This window comes from Lepisma saccharinum, chromosome 19 (genome assembly GCF_977018435.1).
Source record: "Lepisma saccharinum chromosome 19, izLepSacc3.1, whole genome shotgun sequence".
Lineage (NCBI taxonomy): Eukaryota > Metazoa > Arthropoda > Insecta > Zygentoma > Lepismatidae > Lepisma > Lepisma saccharinum.
Window position 1 is genome coordinate 65,586,010 of NC_139247.1, and position 20,218 is coordinate 65,606,227.

A 20,218-nucleotide genomic window follows, 5' to 3' on the forward strand; every position below is an offset into this window, starting at 1 on the left:
TCTTGTTGCTTGTTTTTTATTTCTTTCGCGTATTTCATAAATACAGTATCTATTGTGCATGTGTCAACCCTGAACTAACTCTAGACGCAACCCACCAATGCCTAGTTTAAAATGTCGTTGTTCTAAGACTTTTGAGACACACTGTACAACAAGTTCAAGGAGTCTGTCTGCTTTTGGCATGCAAAACGAACAGGCCGAGCGGGACCGTCTGTAGAACGGTGTCCGTGACTGTACAATAATGAAGAATAACATACTATAGGCTAAACCAGAATCACTTGCAGTCTTCTTGAGGATAAACATTGAAATGGTTTGAACAAATCTTTGTGGAGCTTTCAACAAGCACGAGATGTCCATATCTTCTATAACCAAAGGCAACATCCCCGAACTGTATGCAATCAAGCATATCAGTATGTAGTGTGGGTTGCCTGCTCGTTAGGATACGCCACTTCTGACACGAACCGTACAGTGAAGTTCGAACGATTTGTTTTTGTTCCTCTTACAGCCCCAATTCATCACACTGGACGTGTTAATCAAGGAGGGCGAAGCTGGAGACCAATCAATGGTTCCTGCTTCGTCCCTAGCAGGAATCTTGCTGCTCTTGGATTCGAGCCACAAATTGCCGAGTTGGGACCATCGCACGGTGTTCACGAGACTGGTGGCTGCGACCGGTTTATTTGGACAGCAACGCCGCTTCCAAATTATCATTTTGTGGTCCCTGAAAGCTTGTACTGGGAAACAAACGACTCGAATCTCAGAAAAGGGAGTGACTTGTTTCGCTGTTGGGACATTACTCCGAATGTAGGAATGTAAAAACAATGCGTTCATTTAAAGGATGTTAACTTCATAGTCTGTGGTAATTTCCTGTTTTGTATGTCTCAGCCAACTGTATGTCGTGCAATCTCACATTGTCAAATCTTTACGTTTTTCGAAAAGCTACAGAGGACACTCAAATTAATACTTTCATTTGTCTAGGTTTCTTATCTAGTAGATTTCTGTTTGTAGGGTTGCACAAGTTTGCTACAGACCTATTGCTGATCTGCATATATAAGAACAATAAGTCTTTGGGGTCCACGTGCAGTCACTTATGAGCCACTGCGAAGGCCTTTCCACCCATCTGCCTGCGAACTGAGGCTATTGTCGAACTTTGTCCTCCATTAGTAAACTTGCTGGTGTGTTAAGCATGCACAGAGAGATTGAATTTTCATTTGCCGAGAAATTTCTGTACGTTTGAGACTGACAGAGGGCAAAAAACCCACTCCTCCTCAAGTGTGTAGAGGAGGCGCCATGTTTAAAATAACAAAAATGGCATTTTGAAGCTCACTACATTAGTGTTGCAGCCTTGAAGTCGTTTTGTAAATAACAGTCTGCCCTACAATTTTTTTTTACTTTCAAGTGTAAAATAATCAGCTACCACTTTTGAAATTAGCAAATTACAATATTTGCATTTTACCACCTTATTTCCGAAAGCGTCATCAATTTGCGTTCTACATATACTGGCAATGAACTTCAAACACTTGCAACTAACGGGTATAATTGCATTCAAAATATAAGTGCAGTACATTACAATGTACGTATGCTATGTTGTATCAGTTATACAAGCTTCCAAACATTTTCCACAGAGAAGCTGATAATTCACTGAATTTTAGTGACAATTGTTCTACATTAGCATGTATTGTTAATTGGACATTCCCTACTGTTTAGTACTTTTATACCTATGCCTATTCTAACTCTACGTTTCGAGAGACGAGAGAAGAAGTGATCTCCATAGAAAAATAGTGTTAGAATAAGGATAGTTACAAAAGCACTAGACGAGGGGTTCCCAAACGTTTTCGTTTCACGGCGCCCTTAGTGTTTCAAAATCATTCCGCGGCGCCCAAGTCAGAATGTAGGCCTCTCTAACACCTGCAATGTTCAGTTAGTGTGGTTAGGTTGCTTGCCTTAAGTTAAATAATAAACACATATTTCAAATTCAGAAACATTTTACACATAAAAAGGACTAAATAAGCACATACATTGGAATTCAATGAAAATATTGGAACATTTCGTGGCGTCCCTGTAAGCCATCGCGCACTTTGGAAATCACTGCACTAGACAATGGATATGTCCAGTTAAGATTGCATGCTAACATGGAAGCTGTTTGAAGGATCTTGACATATTAACATTGGTAATGACCTATGCAGTAAGACGTTTAGAGTATAAAACTATGTTACAGGACATTTAATTTTCTACAAGCACGACCTCGTACATGTAATGTCCATCTAGGTTACGTTCGTTTCAAATTTCAAATTGTTTTCTGAGTGTACCATTCAAGTTGTAACCACGTATCTTTCATAAAATAAACGTCCTGTCATGACTTACAGTTGTAAATTTTTATGTTTTGAATCTTATTGTATAGAAGGAACTAACAAAAGTGTAAGTGCTATTTGGATGTTATTTCCGCAAGTCTGGATCATATTGTAGTCGTATTAAACATACCACAAATGTATGAACTATCAAGTATGATAGGTTTTAAGAAATAAAGTTTGTGCTGGTTATGGTGTGACAATAACTTTTGGCACTTATAAGCATCATTCTATCTATTACGAATGTTAATGTCTGCAATTTACTTTGTGGTGAAATTGGCTACTGTTGTTTTGTTATGTTGAAAAGCTATGAGCCAAAATTGTGTGATACAATTCACAACATCCAGTTATAATGTTTTAAGGAGAAATATATGTACATATTGATGTGAAAATAAGTACTTGCTTATCCTTTCTCCGTTATATAACACGAATAAAACTGCTGGTGTATAACACTGAACGTATTGATTTTCTAAAAACGACTAGGCGTCCTCATCAACTATTTTGTACCCATGAAATACGTATGTATGTGTGTGTGTGTGTGTGTATGTCTGTCTGTCTCTCTCTACTAAGATACAACGTGTCATTTCAGATTTTCTGTAAATTAACATCATAGTATAACGTAATGAATAAGACTGCATTGAGAAGCATGCAGGTATCCATATTCAAACAATGACAATAAGAAGGGGGACAGAATAACATGAACTTTGCTAATGGCAAGACGTTTGAACAAATTTTCTGCTCTATTATCAAACAACAAGCAATTAATTCGGACCTAAGTTGTTTTGGAAAAGTCTGTTCATTTCAAAAAGATAAATGTTAACATTCGTTTCAAGCAGACGTTTGAGTAAAACCACTCACACTGAGTATGCATTTTACGATTTTGGACTCAAACGGGGAGAAACAGTTTTCACTTTTGCTGACAAGTGGCATGTCTGGAAACTACACTGTCAACTCGTTGTGAATAATCCGAGCGACTAATTTACGTCACACACAGGCTTTAAGTTACAAATCTAATATTTTTTTGTTTTTGGATGGGGTGATGGATTTCTGAGTTCAACATCACAGTCAGATGTCATATAATTTGGTGAAAGGCTGCAAAAATAATCTCATGCAGCCGCAATATAAACAGGTTTTTTTTACGATGCTGAATTTTCCGCAAACATTTGTATGGCGGATTTTTAATACGTGTTATATTATTACCTATAATAACGCACAATCGAGTACCAAGACCATTTTTGTTGCAATTATTTCCATGATTGTCCATTATTTTTCCTCCGTTGCCTGTGCTATGTACTTTATCTTAGAATACCATAGAAAAACAGTCTTGCTATTTGCCTTATCTCGCAATACTGAAGGATAATGAAGAGTTGTTCTTTGTCTTATCTAACAATGCTGAGGCGTAACAGCACTTTTGCCTTACCTTACAATGCAATAGAATATCAGACCTAGTATATGCCTTACGTCACAATGCTGAAGAATAACAGATTCTGATCTTGTACTTGGGAGGGAATGCCAAAGAATAACACACACTTGTTCTTTTCATGACCTTACGATGCTGAAGAATAACAAAAGTTCATTGCTGTTTGCCGTCTTGGTGAAATAGTTTCATAGACTCTGGAGCACTTTCAGATGGCGTCGTAACCCGTACACTCCCCAGGCTACCAAAGCCGGTTCAGGCAGACGCACGGAAAGAAAACAGGAGCTCATTTGCATGTTGCCGGGGCGACAAGAGGCATCTACTGTTATAATATTGATGACGGGGGCAGGTCGCGGATTACGCGGGAGAAGCATTAGTGGAGATGGAACTAGAGTTGGCTTTCACTGTGTCAAGGGAGCACGGGAATGCCATGCTGAATAGGAGGATCCCTTGGAAGAAGGACAATGACGCAAAACCTTCTTCCGAGGAAAGAAGGATAGAACTGAGATGGATATAAAAAGAGACATCCACTTGCTATCTTGTGTCGGAGTGAATGTTAAAGAAGGTAAAAGAAAGAAAACTTAAAAATACATTTCCATACAACGTGATCTAGAAAAAAAGATTTTTGTAACATGAATTAACTTGTGTTGACATCAGAGTTGGTTGAATTAAATTAACGATAATGAAGGAAATAAAAGCGCTTTGATTGTCGTTAAAGATTTCGTCCTAGGAGGGCTCGAAATGGAAATTTTCACGACCGACGAGAAGATAAATCTGAATAATTACAAGTTGAATCAAGTCTTATAACTAAGGCTCGGAAGTTGAGGAAAAATCATTTTCTTTTCTAGTGTCCGAAGACGAGGCCCAACATAATATATGTTCATTTTGGGTCATTGTAGGCCAGAAAAAGGTGGGGTTTATTTGTCCTTTTTTGCCTTTTTCGGCGTTTTTGGCTTATTGGTCCTTTTTTTAGCCCTTTTTAAGATCTTAACGTCTTTTGTTTTGCAACTTCGCCTTCTTTCGACTACGTTTTCACTGCCCATTCTGAATTCGAATCATCATCAGTTCATCACCTCTTAAACATCCTTTCTGTAGTAAAGAACTAAAAGAAAAGAAAGCAATAGTAGAGTCATTCGGGGTGAAGTCGGCATATTAAGGACAAAATGCAGTAGTATTTGCTTATATAGATAATTATTTGAAAATGAAAATGCACGGTACAAACTTTGAACCTTCTGCAGCAAACGCAATATAAATTTATGTGTATGTGTAAAATAATAAAATTGTAGGAAAACAATATAAAGAAGTAGATGCATTACCGGCTTCACCCCAGCAAACGGGGTGAAGTCGGTAGGTGGGCGGGGTGAAGTCGGTAGTACATGTTTATCAATAATCATATTTGTACCATCACATATTCTTCAGGCAACACCATCAGAACATCATCAGGCATCTAATATATCATCACCATCACATCATCAGACGATCATCACCACATCATCACAAGTCATTCCATCATAACTTCTCAACATTTTCCACACACAAAGTACATGGGTGAACCAAGTGCACTTTTATTAATAGTCATACTTTATTCTACCCTGTATAGATCCTATCACCACATATTTAAAAACGACTATTGACCCTATCACTAGCCCTACATTATCATTATGCATCTCTATCATCACGTCATCATATGCATCGGCTACGTCATAACTGCTCAATATTTTCACAACACATTTTCTGTTCAACATTTTCCGCACACAAACTGCAATTTATGAAAAGCACCGACACAGTATTCATGATACCATTTTGCACAACGTTGACATTGTATCCACTCCAAGAATTTGCTGCACGTCTCGTTGCTATATGACCGTCCACAAAAACCGCAAATATTTCCTGTATCAGCTGAATCTACAGTGTTTGCCGACCTGTCGTCAGTACTTGCCGATGCACACCGAAGAGACGTAGGTGTGGGCTTAGACCTGCCTCTTCGCCCTGACAGCTTGGAAATGTGATCGGGAGAGGTCAGTATTTCAGTTCCCTGTCTGGTTCTTGTTACTTTCTGCTGGGACGCTCTCTTTGCGGGTGAAGGTAGAATCTCCCTCACTCCAGTCGTGACATCCGAATTCTGTCTTGGCTGTTCAGAGTCCGTTGTCCTTGTTTCTTCATTACGCGCCTCAGATAAAGAGACGTCAATAATTTTGTCATCGCTTATCGCCAGCCTGTTCAGTGGAAATATACCAGTAGCTGCAAGCTCGATATTTTCCATGTGCAAGGAAGTACCGACTTCACCCCACACAATAGTGCCGGCTTCACCCCATATAGTGTAGTTCTTCGTTTTGTACCAACTTACTATCAGTTTAGCAAGCAACACGGTACTTACTTTCTACACTATACACACAAACCTTACCTTACCATTTGTAATAATACGCAAACCAGAATAGTTAACGAAACACATTCTACGCCTTAGGTTATCGAGTTGGAAATTTATAAGCGAGATGACAAAGAGCGCGAATGAGACACCTTCAAAACAAGAAAGCCTCGTGTTTTGCTTGCTGTGCGTTCTTCGTTCCTCGTTTCCTCCCTGGCTGACAGAGTATGACTAACTGGTGCCAAAACAATAGTTCGTTCAGTCCCTCAATACACTGTGATGTTGCCAGTTCTCCATACACTTCGCGTTACCGACTTCGCCCCACTACCGACTTCACCCCGAATGACTCTAAATATATTTGAACCATCCCTGAAACGAGAGAAAAACATTTTTGGACTGAAAGAAGATGCATTTCATTCATATGGTTTTTTCGCACTATGTGTTCCATACCACCAGAATTTTGTATTTTTTTTTATCCATTAAATATGTAATTAAAACTGAAGTTATTAATTAATTTCGATCACATTTATACGTCCTTTTTCCGTTTTTAGGTCCTTTTTTATATTTTTAGGTCTTTTTATAGGCCTTTTTTTGGCAATTTATAGGTCTTCAAATTCCGAGCCCTAGTTATAACAATGACGTATGTAGTACCTTTCTATAAGTACGATCCTCAAAATGGATCTATTTCTGCATATTTAGAAAGATTTAGTAACTATTGTCGCATTCAGCACGTTACACAAGAGAGTAAAATTCCTACATTTATTGCTGTAATTGGATCACAACCTTATGAGGTCCTTCAAGAATTATTTGCTCCAGCTCTACCGGAAGTAAAGACATGAATAAATTTATCACATGCTAATTTCATACTAAAGTCCAGCTAGTAATTTCATTGTCCAAAGGTTGAAACTAGTGAACTGCAAAGAAACGAATAGCTTTTCTTTCGGGTGTTCTATTTTCTTTTGTCTTTGATTATTACAGCGCTGAGATTACCGACTAGTGAAATGATGCGTTGTAATAGTACAGCGTGTCCCGCTTATACGTGTAATAAAATAAAAATTCATAACTTCTAAACAAACTGTCAGAATGATGTGATTGTTGTTTCATTTTAAAGAATGACTCAGAAATTTTTTTTAGCAACACATTCAGTGGTAGTTGCGCATGCGCAGTAGCCAGAATGTCTTGAAAACTGATATTATCAGTTTCTCAGTAGCCATTCGTCATGTGGTCGCCACAAGAAGAGGTGCTTTGTGGTTTAACGTTGTCTGAAGTGAAGTCTGTGACACTTGTGCAGAGACGATGCACGTTATGGTTTAGGTGCTAAGGAAGTAGTTCCATCGTACATTTCAATAAAGAAATGGGGAAAACAGTTACGCGAAACCGGTTCATTTCTCAAATCTTGTTAGAGACTTTCTGGACGATCATTTCAATGGAAAATGGATAGGAAGAGGTTCGGATTTTATTGAATGTCCCCCACGGTCACCAGACCTCACTCTGTGTGATTTTTTGTTGTGGGGGTGTGTTAAGGACAAAGTTTACTGTACACCGGTTAGAGATTTGCAAGACTTGCGTGAAAGAATTGTGGTTGCAGTAAGCAACATTACCCCGCACATGCTTCAAAACGTGTGGCTTGAGGCTGACAACCGGTTTGACATTTGCCGTGCCACTAACGGTTCACATGTGGAAGTGCCCTAGTTTTCTTGATTTGTAAAAAAACATTATGAGTTGTTACATGTTTGTACAAAGTTTAGACAAAAAATATTGGTAAATAAAAAAGTTGTGATTTTTCTTTTATTATACGTATAAGCGGGACACGCTGTAGTTTATATTAAAATATTTACATAATCATCAAATAATGTAAAATACATTGGACACGAGTCTTCTGGATTTGTTTTTCCTTTTTCAAATTAAAGAGACGGGAATCGTGAAGGGCAGCACGCTCGCCAAACGGGGAGGGAGAGGGGGGGGGGGGGTTGCCCACTTAATACAGTTATGTTCAACGGAGAAAAAACAAAACACGAAAGTATAACAGAAAAGAAATGACTATAAAAAGAGAACCCGAGTTTGTATAAATATGTATGCAGGAAGGTAGACATCTGTCAGTACAATATAACCCAAAAGATACAATTTTTTTTACTTTGACTTATTTAGCGTCGTTTTTCTGCCAATTTTGGCTAATCGCGACGATAAGGATGAGTGATGATATGATGAAGCGACACTCACAAAGAACATCCATGCCCAGGCCGGGATTCGAATCCGGAGCTCCTGGCGTCGTAGCACTGTGCTAAACATTCCGCCACGGGGGGCGGCTATTTTCTAGCAGTTAAGGGCGTAAGAAAGAAAGACGGTCGGCCATGACAGTAAGAGAAGTTTATTTCTTTATATTTTGGCTCTCATGGATGGATCCCTAATTTTCATTTTTGATGTTATTATTCAGTGTAGTGTACATATTTACCAGACGGAGGCTAGTGGTAAAATGAGTATTAATTTTTTTCAATGAGGAAAGCATTCTGGTTCTTTATTGAACGACCTCACGGTAAACGGGCATTCATTCAAACGCTGATGAATAATTAATACGTAGGAATCAACTATCTCTGGACTTTTTCCCCTCTTCACACTCATGCTCAGAGAACTTCTACATTACACTCGCTTGTTTATTTACGAAACGAAATGGGAAAAGCAGGTGCGCTATACGTTCAGTTAGGTCACGTGTGTGTTCCCAGGACCTCCCCCCTCCTATTCTTTTATTCATCGCTTTTATTTCGTTCCGAGAATCCGGGTAGCGAAGAGAGGTGAGACAAAAATCCAATTTCGACCTGTTCCGATCCCCACCTCGCTTTTCTGTTCGTTAACACTACGACGACTTCAGATGCGTCCAATCCGAAAAAAAATCTACTCCGAGAGTTGGAAGAATGCTGTGATGGCGAACTGTTCAGGCGATGGGCGCGGAATAATACATAGGGCGTGAAATAGTTCGGCTCGAAAAGGCAAAGCGTAGGCGAACAGATGCGCCCGTAGATTGGTCGCTGAGGTTCTTCAGGTTTGCAGTAATTGGCGTTTCAAATTAGAGTAGTTTTATACAACGTGCGAAATAACAGGGTGATGTCTGGCATTTCCCTATCACAAAATACTTTTTCCCTGGCAAAAGAAAATTATTTCTCTCCCTGTCAGGTTTTATCACCCTCAAAGAAAATGGAATTTAAAGCACCCTTATTTCTTAACTACAGTAACCCCCGTCTTACGTAATACGCGACTTACGTACACTCGCAATTACATAATAACTGTGTACGTAGCTGTTACAAGACATTTTTTTATTTGAAAAGTGTGATTCAGATTGTTTTTATATTCTTTTATATATTTTTCATACTTTTATAGTTTATATCCGAGTAAATACTGCTGCATGATGTTTCATTTATAAAATATAGGGTCTACCAATTTGAACGTCAGACCTTTAAAATTAGATAGAATGAAAACCACAAGCGATAATGACATACATTTTTTCTTTCGAAGAGCAAACAATGGCATTATGTTTTGAACAATATGTCGTTCAAATGTCCTCCTCTGCTTCGGTGGGTGGACTGGATTCTGAATGTCCAATTTTCCAGCACGTCTGCACACATATTGAGCGGTATAGCCTCAATGGTTCGTTCGATGTTCCGTTTCAGGTCACGAACTGTGCGTGGCTTAGTCTCATAAACCTTAGATTTGACATAACCCCATAGAAAATAATCCAGGTGGGTTAGATCAAATGATCTTGGTGGCCAGTTCACATCACCCTTTCTGGACAGAACTCGTCCGGGGAACTTTTCCTGCAATCATTCCATTGTTCGGCGAGCTGTGTGGCAAGTTGCACCGTCCTGTTGGAAAAACACATTGTTGATGTAAAGATTTGCCAGTTCAGGCCACAAAACTGCACCACCAAATTCTTGTATCTCTCCCCGTTGACAGTCACGTGATTTCCATGTTGGTCCTCAACAAAATAAGGCCAGATCACGCCATTGACCCAAAAACCATACCACACAGTTACTTTCTTAGGATGAAGGGGTACGTCCAGAATAACTTGCGGATTTTCATCTGCCCAAATCGTACAGTTTTGTTTGTTCTGTCGGTCTATTATGTTGACCATAAATTCCTCTCAATGCACGAAATGTCTGTCGAACTGAACACGAATTTTGATAATAAATTCGAATAATTTCTATGCGTTCTTGCATTGTGTATCTCTCCATGATAACTTCCCACAGACTACTGCACGCAGATGTCACAGTTCCATCTCGTCATTCCAGTCAGTGTTGCTACAACACTCTTTCAAAGTTCTGACGTTCTAATTGGTAGACCCTTTAATACTGTGTAAATACATATACAGTAAACCCTTGTTAACACAAACTCGCTTAAGACGAACACTCGGTTAACATGAACAAAATGTTGGTCCCGGCAGGGATGAATTATATCTTATAGAAAGTTTTATCGGTTAACGCGAATTTCGGTTACCACGAATTACGAACTGTTTTTTAGTCCGTTTGTGTCATTACATCTCATTTAACACGAACTTTCAAAGTTTTTCCTCTGTCGTTCCTGTGCTAGGTATGTAAGAAATCGCTCAACAATCTCTATCATCTTGTCAACAATCAACAGATTCAGATCAACAATGTGTTTAAATGTGTTTTACCATTCTTTAAAACATAGCCAGTAAGAGTAACAACAAAATTAAAACTTGGGTGGAATTGCTCAACAATCGCGATCATCGTGTCAACAATAACGAACAAATTCAGTTGTGTGTGTCACAAATTGACCGCTAGGTTAAGCTATGAGTACAGTTGGCCGTGAAGTTACAAGAATTTTTTTTACCAGAAAATGATCTGCGAGTACTTTTCTTAAAAGTTAATTACTGTAGTACTGTAGTAGTGTTTTCTATGATGACATACATAATACGTATTGTAAATGGTTAATGTGTAGAAAGAACTGTATTGCAACAATAAAATTTGAGTCCCCGGTTAGAACGAATTTTTTTAACACGAACTATTGATTTTTCGGTCCCTTGGGATTCGTGTTAACGAGGGTTTACTGTATAATAATAATAGATATATCAGTTCCTTACGAAGTTACACTTAAGGAATTTACAAATTCGACTTACGTAAAATTCAAGTTACGTCAAGGTTTACGGAACGCATTATTTACGTAACTCGGGGGTTACTGCATAGCAACAAACACAGTTGAAAACTCATTCGTGTCCAGTGGGTTAAAGAAGGGCACCATTCTGAAACTGATCAACCTCAGCGAGCCGAGACAACAGCACTTGGCGGCATAGTGCTAACAGTTTACATGTATTAAAATGAACTACATAATTTATATTCATGTCCAAATATTATTAGAATAATTAAATCAAGAAGACTTAGATGGGCAGGCCATGTGGCACGAATGGGAGAGGAAAGAGGAGTTTACAGGATTCTTGTTAGGAAACCTAATGGTAAGATACCCGTAGGAAGGCCAAGACGAAGATGGAAGGAAAACGTTGAGATGAACCTAAAGGAAATCGGTAGGGATGGAAAGGAGTATATAGATATTGCTCAGGATAGGGACAGATGGAAGGTCTGTGTTGCTGCAGCCATGAACCTTCAGACTTAAGAAGGCTAGAGAGTTAGTTAGTTAGTTAGACCACTTGATTACTGCACCTTAGGACAAAAATGTATGAAGGAGCGAATTGTCACTACTATGTGACGCGAATGTATTACAGTAAACTTGCTAGAGGTATGCAATCACCCCCTACGTCTATTAGCAACTATTAGAAGAGCGTGAGAGAAAGAAAAACAGCTTCCATTAAATGAATGTAGCTGAACAACATATCAGCCATTTGAGGAGAATTTCCATCCGGCGTCTTTGTTGAAAGAGATCATGGCTACGTTGCAATGGTTTGATCCAATTATGTCGATCCTGTTTGTAGGACTACTCACGCGTGAGGGGATGGCAATCCATACTCCAATAATTAGATCCACTCTGACAAAAGCGTAGCTCTCGGCATGTTATCAAAAGCCTTTGAAATCTTCCACGATTTCGCGACGTTCCGTGAAACACAATAGTCTCCATATTTTGCCTTTGAGTGCGAATATCTGCTTGCACTGCCGAACCTTTGGTAGGTAGAAGGTTTTACGTGCATAACATGTTTATCCCAGTAATTAAGCATCTGGGATGAGAACGCAATTAATTTAGTTACGAGACATTAAACCAATAAGGCATGTAGGGTACGGGTATAGACATATTCCTCTATGAACACGCACATAGCTCTTATAGAAAATCGATTTTCCTTGGATCCTTCCAGTGACATTTTTTCAAAAAAGTGAGAAGCCTAGTTTTATTTTCTGCTGGTCAAGACTTTCTGTTGTTTTTCTTTATTTATTTCTAGGAGCGCTGAAAGGAACGATTGATGTGCTTTATTTTTTAGTCGCGTTTCCGCCAGTTTTGGCTAATATGCGAAGATGAAGATATATATGAACTATATGAAGGGACAAACACAAACAAATACAGGACAGGATACAACAAAAGTTCCACAGAGGATTATAATGGACATGGGTCCAGACACCAGAGCCCCGCTAGCCTGCAAAATGCAGTCCAGCGTTGAGTACGTGGAAGTGAGTTTGACATTTGATGTATTCAGAAAAGGTCACCCTTTACACATAAGAGTGCCCGCAGGGAGGTGCCAGGGGGGCACTTGTCCCCCACTCAGATTTCTGGAAAGAGTAAATGTAATTCGAATAGTGAAATTGTAGCGATATTTTGTAACAAAGAGTGTTGTTTTCTGTGACTTACAGGCCGTAAGTTACAGCAACTATTATTATTATTATTATTATTATTATTATTTGAAGTGGAGATACATTTAAGCTTACAGTCTATTTTCCACGGATTATAATCAGTTATGTTATTGTTACAGTTGCAGTTATGCAAATTGTATATAGATATACAGAACATGGAAATTATATATGTATGTAATTTTAAAAAAACAACATAAGTAATAGTAGTAGTAATAATAACAAAAATAATAGCAACAATAAAAGCAGTAATAACAATAATAATAATAATAATAATATACTGCTACTACTATTATTAATACAAATACTAAAAGTTTCTATTGCCTTGCCCCCTGAGAAAAAATCCTTCGGGCGCCCTTGTTTACACCCCCGACACATATAAGTCACAATCTCCATCAACCCTCTGGTTACCGCGGTTGGTGCTGATTACATCACCTCCAAGATATGGGCCGAGAACGAGAATGTAAGGGGCCTTATCACCATAAACCCTTTCTTGTGTCTTCATGGCACGGGGGACTTTACCCACCTTAGCTACTTAATGTTACAAATGAAGCAAACAGAAATAAAGTGTGTGTGTGTGTGTGGGGGGGGGGGGTGACAATTTGGAGTATGATGAAATAAATTTAACATACCATAACCAAGAGAAGATTTGATTTGGTTTATTTGACTTCGCTTTTATGCCAATTTTGGCTAACCGCGAAGATGAGAACGAGTGATGATATGATGAAGGGACACTCACTCACCCATTTCCAGGCCGGGAATCGACCACTGGCTTCGTAGCGCGCTATGATAACCTCTCCGCCATAGAGGCCAGCCCCCCCCCCAAAATAATGCAAATAACACTCTAGCGTAAACAAATCAGTGGTAAGTAGAGGGAGATTATTTCCATAACATATTTGGCTCTTATGCATTTGAAGCTTCGGAACGAGTCACAACTCTCGAAGCAGCCAATCAACGAAGCGAGCAGCTGACGTCATCTCAACCCAGAACCTATAGCTAAGCTCACAGCTCAGGCTCTACACGCCCACTAGGCTCGCTAGACAGACTCGCGTAGTCCGCTGGAGATGTGCCGAAAGTAATTTTACTTTACAGAAGATTGATTGTAACTGCAAACGATGGGAGATTACACGGTTCAGTAAATTAAATAACTCCGCAGTAAAGGAGTTAAACAAAAGCGTCTGTGGAAAAAAATACAAATTCCTATTTTGGAAATAACTTGACTCATCTGTAGAATAGTCGCAGCACAGAACATGCAATTGAAAAAGAACACTTTCTATTGTTCTCCTGAATCTCTTCACCCCAAAACATCATTCTCTTGAGAATAATTATCTGCCTTGTCCCTCCATTCACGTTCCCGGAATAATTTTCTGCTTCTCTGCCTTCCAACTTCTCATTCATGCTCTCCACCTTCCGTTTCTGGTAAACAAGTGTCTGTAATTCCATTAAGGTAGAACCAATGAAAATTTATCCCCTTCCACGGAACTGGAGAAGCAACAGAGGAGAATAAACTCTCGTGGCTTGTAAGAGGTCACTGGATGCATCAGTGTTTTTCTTCCAACTGCTTTTCCTTTTCTTTTTGCTCCAGACTGGATGCTGGGCCGTTTCTCTAGGAGAGAATGCAAGAAAAGTTCCAATAGAACTGTGGTTGGAATATTTGAAAAAAATATTTACTTAATTAACCAGATTTTTTTTAGCTTAACGCCTTTAAAATATATCAAATTGTATGGATCCAACTAGTTTCTTGTTCACGCCCATTTGGTACTTAACTTCAATTTGTAGATCATTCGTAACACTCGTGGCAAAACAAGTGTAACACTGGTGACACAGGATTTATTGTTTTTTAATATTGACTTTAGGAATATTTTCAAAAGCAAAAACGTTGAGGATATACTTTCTTCTTTCTACATGACACAATATACATTTCAATACATGAGGTTCATTCAGGGACCAGAGTTTTCTCGACATGTAAAGACAGTTCAGAAGTTTGGTAACAAACACGATAGCAATATTTTCTTCAATTTCTCTAACAAGGTTTTATTTTAGTTCATGTTAATTTGGCTGCAGGAAGTTACTGATGTGTACTTCTGTTACTGTCACAACTTTACAGTTCAAAAATGGAGGGAAAATGTAACATCCATGACAAATGGATTGGCTGTATAATCATTTAGGTGAAATTCTAATACAAGAATTCAGGCTTATTCAAGATGGTGTGGTAGAACAGCGACCAACACAGAGGTGACATGGAAGTTAATTTCTGATATTAAATCCACTTTAGACAGGGGATTAATTATTCATTGCATATACAGCATGTCATTGGATATGCTTTTCAGGTTAAGGATTTCGCAAATGACATTATGGTCAGCCATTGAAGAGTTCATAATGAAGAGTTTGAAAAAAAAATGTCTGCTTAAATTGATGTTGGTGAATAGTGTAGGAAATAAAAGTGTCGACGTATCATACTTCTTGTTTTGGTTCTAGAATTTGAAACTTATGGATATAGTATATGTATGCATTTGGGTGTGCTATGACACAGTGGCGTATTACCGACGATGTCAAGGGGAATGGAATTATATTAGGCTGTCTTTCCCTGTCCTTCATTGAAGATTCATGATAATTTTTTATTAATAGCTTATGAAATGCACACGTGTGTATTAAATATAGTAGATTTTGTATTATCGCTATTTAAATATTATTATTTCTTCAACACAATTTTAGTACCACTGAAGTTAAAAGTTATCCAAAATGTGCTGTGGATCTCGTGTGTAGCTTTGACACCAGTGGTTTTTCAATGTATCTGACTCATGGGTGACTCATCCTCCCTCCACGTATTGTATATAATTGTTAATTAATAGTGATGACGGGAAGACAAGAAACCTTTTGCAAGCCACCCCTGTATCTTAGTATAAGACGCTCTTGTCTTACATGGCAGAGATTAAGGCTCGTGATATAGCGGTTAACTGCACACAATAAATCAATAAAAGCCTATACTAGGTGGCAGAGAGCGTTAAGTGGGTCCCGGGTTCGAGACCCCGCCTGTGCATGCTCTTTGTGAGCGTCCCTTCTTCGCTCACTCTTGTCGCCGTCATTAGCCAAAAGTGGCAGAAAAGCGACGCTAAATAACAAAAATGTCTACACTTAAAGTGCAAACCCCAGAGAACTCAAATTAAGGCTACTGATTAGGCTGCCAAGGGACTCCTTTTAATTCGAACTTGGATAATTCGAATTATTCGCTAATTCGAACAGAAATTTATTCCTCTTGAAATCATATTTGATGATAAATGTTTTTGTTAATTCGAATTTTGGATAATTCGATTTTTTTCATGTCCCTTTGGAGTTCGAATTAAAAAGAGTCAATTGTATTAGAAAATAGGCTTATATAAAATTATGTGGGTTATAATCTGGTGAAACGATATTGTTCACTCTCACCAGTCTCAGTTGTAGAGTGGTCACCGTAACCGTTACGAACCCAGAAGCCATTGGTTCAAACCCTGTTGCCCCATCACCAATCCCATGAGATCTTCATCGACCCGATTAACCCAAGAATTGAGAACGCGACGCGAAATTACCACTACAGAAAAGACATTCACGTTGTAGTAGTTGTGTGCTGAAAATGTAAGGAATGAACTACAAAGGATGCAATTTTAAGTAGCAACAATGTTTTGTCTACTCACCTGAACTTCAAGAGCGTGATAGGCAACAATGAGTCCCAGTAGAATCACAGTTGATACGGAGATTAGTGTTTTCAGTGCAGTGGAGTAGAAGGGGGCCTGGAAAATAGAAACCTACATATAATGTTCCATGCAGTCAAAAGCACACACAATTCTGAAACACACACACACACATATACATATATACGATTGGCCATCAATAATAAGTTGTGCCTGTTGATGTATAATTGGTTTAATAATGGAAAGGTTGAAACAATGGACATGCATATAGTTTACCTACAGTGTCCTGTACGCAGAGTTACCCTTCCCCATAGTTCACATCACGTTCGATGGATTTGCGCCAGCGTTTTACCCAGGCTTCAAAACCAGTTTGAAAAATTCCACAAGACACTCCCTGCCCCACCGTTTCAGAGCTGTTTTAACCTCCTGTGGGTCCTTCAATCGTGTGTGGCTTGTTTACACTTTCAAAGATGGAGAAACCGAAAATGTGGACAAGCCAAGGAGTGGCAGACCATTAACGTCGGTCACCGACGACAACCTCCACAGGGTTGATGAGCTCATTCGAGCGGATAGACGCATCACCATCCAGGAAACTTCTGATGCAGTGCACGTATCGTATGGGTCAGCACAGGCAATGATTGAGAGTTTGGGATACCATAAAGTCTGTGCTTCGTGGAACGAGATTCGAGGACCTGCAGGAGGTTAAACAGCTATGAAACGGCGCGGCAGGGAGTGCTCTGTGGAATTTTTCCAAACTGGTTTTTGAGGCCTTGGTAAAAAGTTGGCGCAAATGCATCAAACGTGATGGGTACTATGTGGAAGGGTAACTCTGAGTAGAGGGCACTATAGGCAAACTATATGTGTGTTCATTGTACCAATCTATCCATTTATAAAGAAATTATACCTCAACAGGTAGAACTTATTGATGGCCCCTCGTATATCGATAATAAAATTAAAAATGTTAATATCTTCAAGTATCTAGGTTCAGTGATAAACAGTAACAATACAATGGAAAATGACTACCACTACCCTACGTGGCGGAGTGGTCAGCGAAACGTGCATCAGTTTCAAATCCTGGGTACGACATGGATTTATGTTTATCTCGCGATTAACCAGAAATGTGCAAAAGCGACGCTATATAACCGAAAAGAAAAGTAAACTTCTGTACCTCTGTTATTGTAGGCAAGCGTCATGCTGTTTTTCAACTAACCCCACAGACTTCTCTGTTACATGAAAACACAGTTGGTAGAAAAAACAATGGATTGGCAACACTGAAGTACAGTGAGTCGAAGGAAGAGAGAATACCCTAACAAAGGTTACAAAGGAAGAGAAGCTGGATAGTGTGGACTTCACCCACTTATTAAAAAAGAAATAAGCTTTAAAGTAGTACACCCAATGCCAAAAGTAAGAATAGGTGAATTGTCCACCATTTTCATCTAGTCTGTTTTCTCAAATGTGATGACCATGACTTGAAACAAAAACGTGAATAATAAGCAGGGGACAATATCTCTTTCACATCAACAGAGTTCTATTCCTTAAATCAACACAGGATGTAGAATTATTAGAATCAAAATAGTTATGTACAATTTGCCTACTACTAGTATTATCTGTGCCGTTGGCTGTACCTTAAACAAGTTATAATCAGAACACATGTTGATTCATAAAATCATTATTCTTGTTTCTCGCAGCGAAACTTCAACTACCCATTGATGTCTGTCATTTTCGAGAACAATACATTTCGTGTATTTTAATTTTTTATAACAACCACGAAAATAATAGTGAAGTAATCTACTAGTTTTTGCTTTTACATTGGCAACAAACGCAAAACCTATAACTTTTTTGATAAATAGAACGTAGAAATTAACTTCAGATATTCCCCTATATTCCATAATGCTACATTTTATAACAGTGACAGTGATAATGGCATATCTTTCTTCTTATCAAAGATTTTTATCGTTAGAATACAATTGAGGGGTCTAGTGAGAGAGGGAGCTATGCCACAAATCTTGAAAATTTTATTTTTTGCCATTTTCAGTCTTCTCCTACCATCTGTCATCCATCATGTGAACTACAACCATGTGGCATAGCTCCCGCTTCTTCTGCAGCAGATTTTCTAAGTTCTTGAATACGTCCTCATCAGCATTTTGAGTGAGAGAAGGAGCTATGCCACTTACTGATGGTGTCTGAAATAGGAGTGGCAGAGGTTGTGTTGCAGTAACCTGTGCTAGATTTAATATCAGGCTTGAAGTTAAAAGATCTCATGGCAATAATGCCTTATATTCCTCCAGTTCTTCATGGTGTTTACCAAAAACTAAAATCCACAGAAACAATGGACAGTGAAGATCCTCCAGAAGACATATGAAGTTGTCTTTATGAACATGATTTACACTGAGGCAAAAGTATTTAAGCCTTGTTGAAAGTATTTGATGTGCTAGATTGATTTTTCCACATGGGTATACTACAACAATATACCATACATGTTCATAATAAATGGTATTTATATTGAAATTCATATTTTTGCTTTGAATAATTTACCTAATAATATGTTCAGAAAAAAAAATACCCTTTGTTATACAAATTATGACTCAACGCAATGCTTTACAAAACTCAATTTATTTCCATTTCTTGTCAAAGTGGCATAGCTCCCTCTCTCACTAGACCCCTCAATTGTGAACACTATATAAAGAATAAATGTCACATTTTATAACAGTGATAGTGATAATGGCATATCTTTCTTCTTATCAAAGATTTTATGATTAGAATACAATTGTGAACGTTATATAAATAATTACAGTCACACAGTACTGAAGGTTATAAGTTCAGGCTTACAAACACATTTTTGTTCGATTCTGTGCCATCTTAACGGTAACAGTCTTCAATGTCTCCTGCATTCAAACTGTACTTGAAAGGGGCTGAAATTCGAGAAGGAAGATTAAATATGAAATAAGAGAAGGAAGGACAGATCAACGTGGGAGGGAAAGCCAAGATGGTGACTAATCGATAAATTTGGATAGCAAATGAGGCAAAAAGCGTGGTTGGCTCAGAAAATGAGGTTATTACACTTTTAAGGTCTTGCGAAACAGAACGAAATTTTCCAGGTAACAAGCTCGCGGGTGGGTTTTCCAGTCGAGAGTTTCCGAGAACACGGGTTGACTGCGGAATGGCGAAAATTAGGCTTTGCATTTTAAGCCGGCGACAAAGGCTTTGGAGGAAGCGGTGGGGAAGAGAAAGCAGGACCAGATTTGCATACTTTGAGAAGTAAAATGAGAAAGTCGCACTTCATGTATATTTATGCGTAAATATGGGGATTCAAATTCAAGAAAAGAAGGTAGGATTTTAGAAAAATAACATCCAGAGATTTCACCTGTAGAGAGAGTTGTAGATGTAGACAGCAAGGTGTCAGGACATTTCTTAGACAGTAGCCTCGTCTAATGCGCTGCACTTACTGACACTATACTCTGTCCCGGTTATCTTTGGAGTAAGTGAAAGAAAACAAGTCTCTGCGCAAGTAGCGACGCGAGAATGGCTCAACCAATGAACACGTGAGACGGAACGGGATTGCGTGGAGACGGGAAGAGACATCAGTAACCAGCGTTCATAACAGCGTGCACTGCTTCGCTCTGCCCACT

The 20,218-nt window shown here is 38.7% G+C and overlaps 1 protein-coding gene across 15 annotated transcripts in view; it reads right to left on the reverse strand.

Annotated features, from left to right (window-relative positions):
* SK (small conductance calcium-activated potassium channel) overlaps nt 1–20,218 on the reverse strand; it is an 848,626-nt gene that overhangs the window by 34,027 nt on the left and 794,381 nt on the right. For 9 of the 15 annotated variants that reach the window (XM_083140994.1, XM_083140992.1, XM_083140989.1 and 6 more), the window contains one exon: nt 16,593–16,703. In XM_083140994.1, the coding sequence (XP_082997120.1) occupies nt 16,593–16,703 (111 nt within the window). The remainder of the gene's footprint in view (nt 1–16,592; nt 16,704–20,218) is intronic. The other 6 variants (XM_083140997.1, XM_083140998.1, XM_083140995.1 and 3 more) reach the window with 1 other exon arrangement.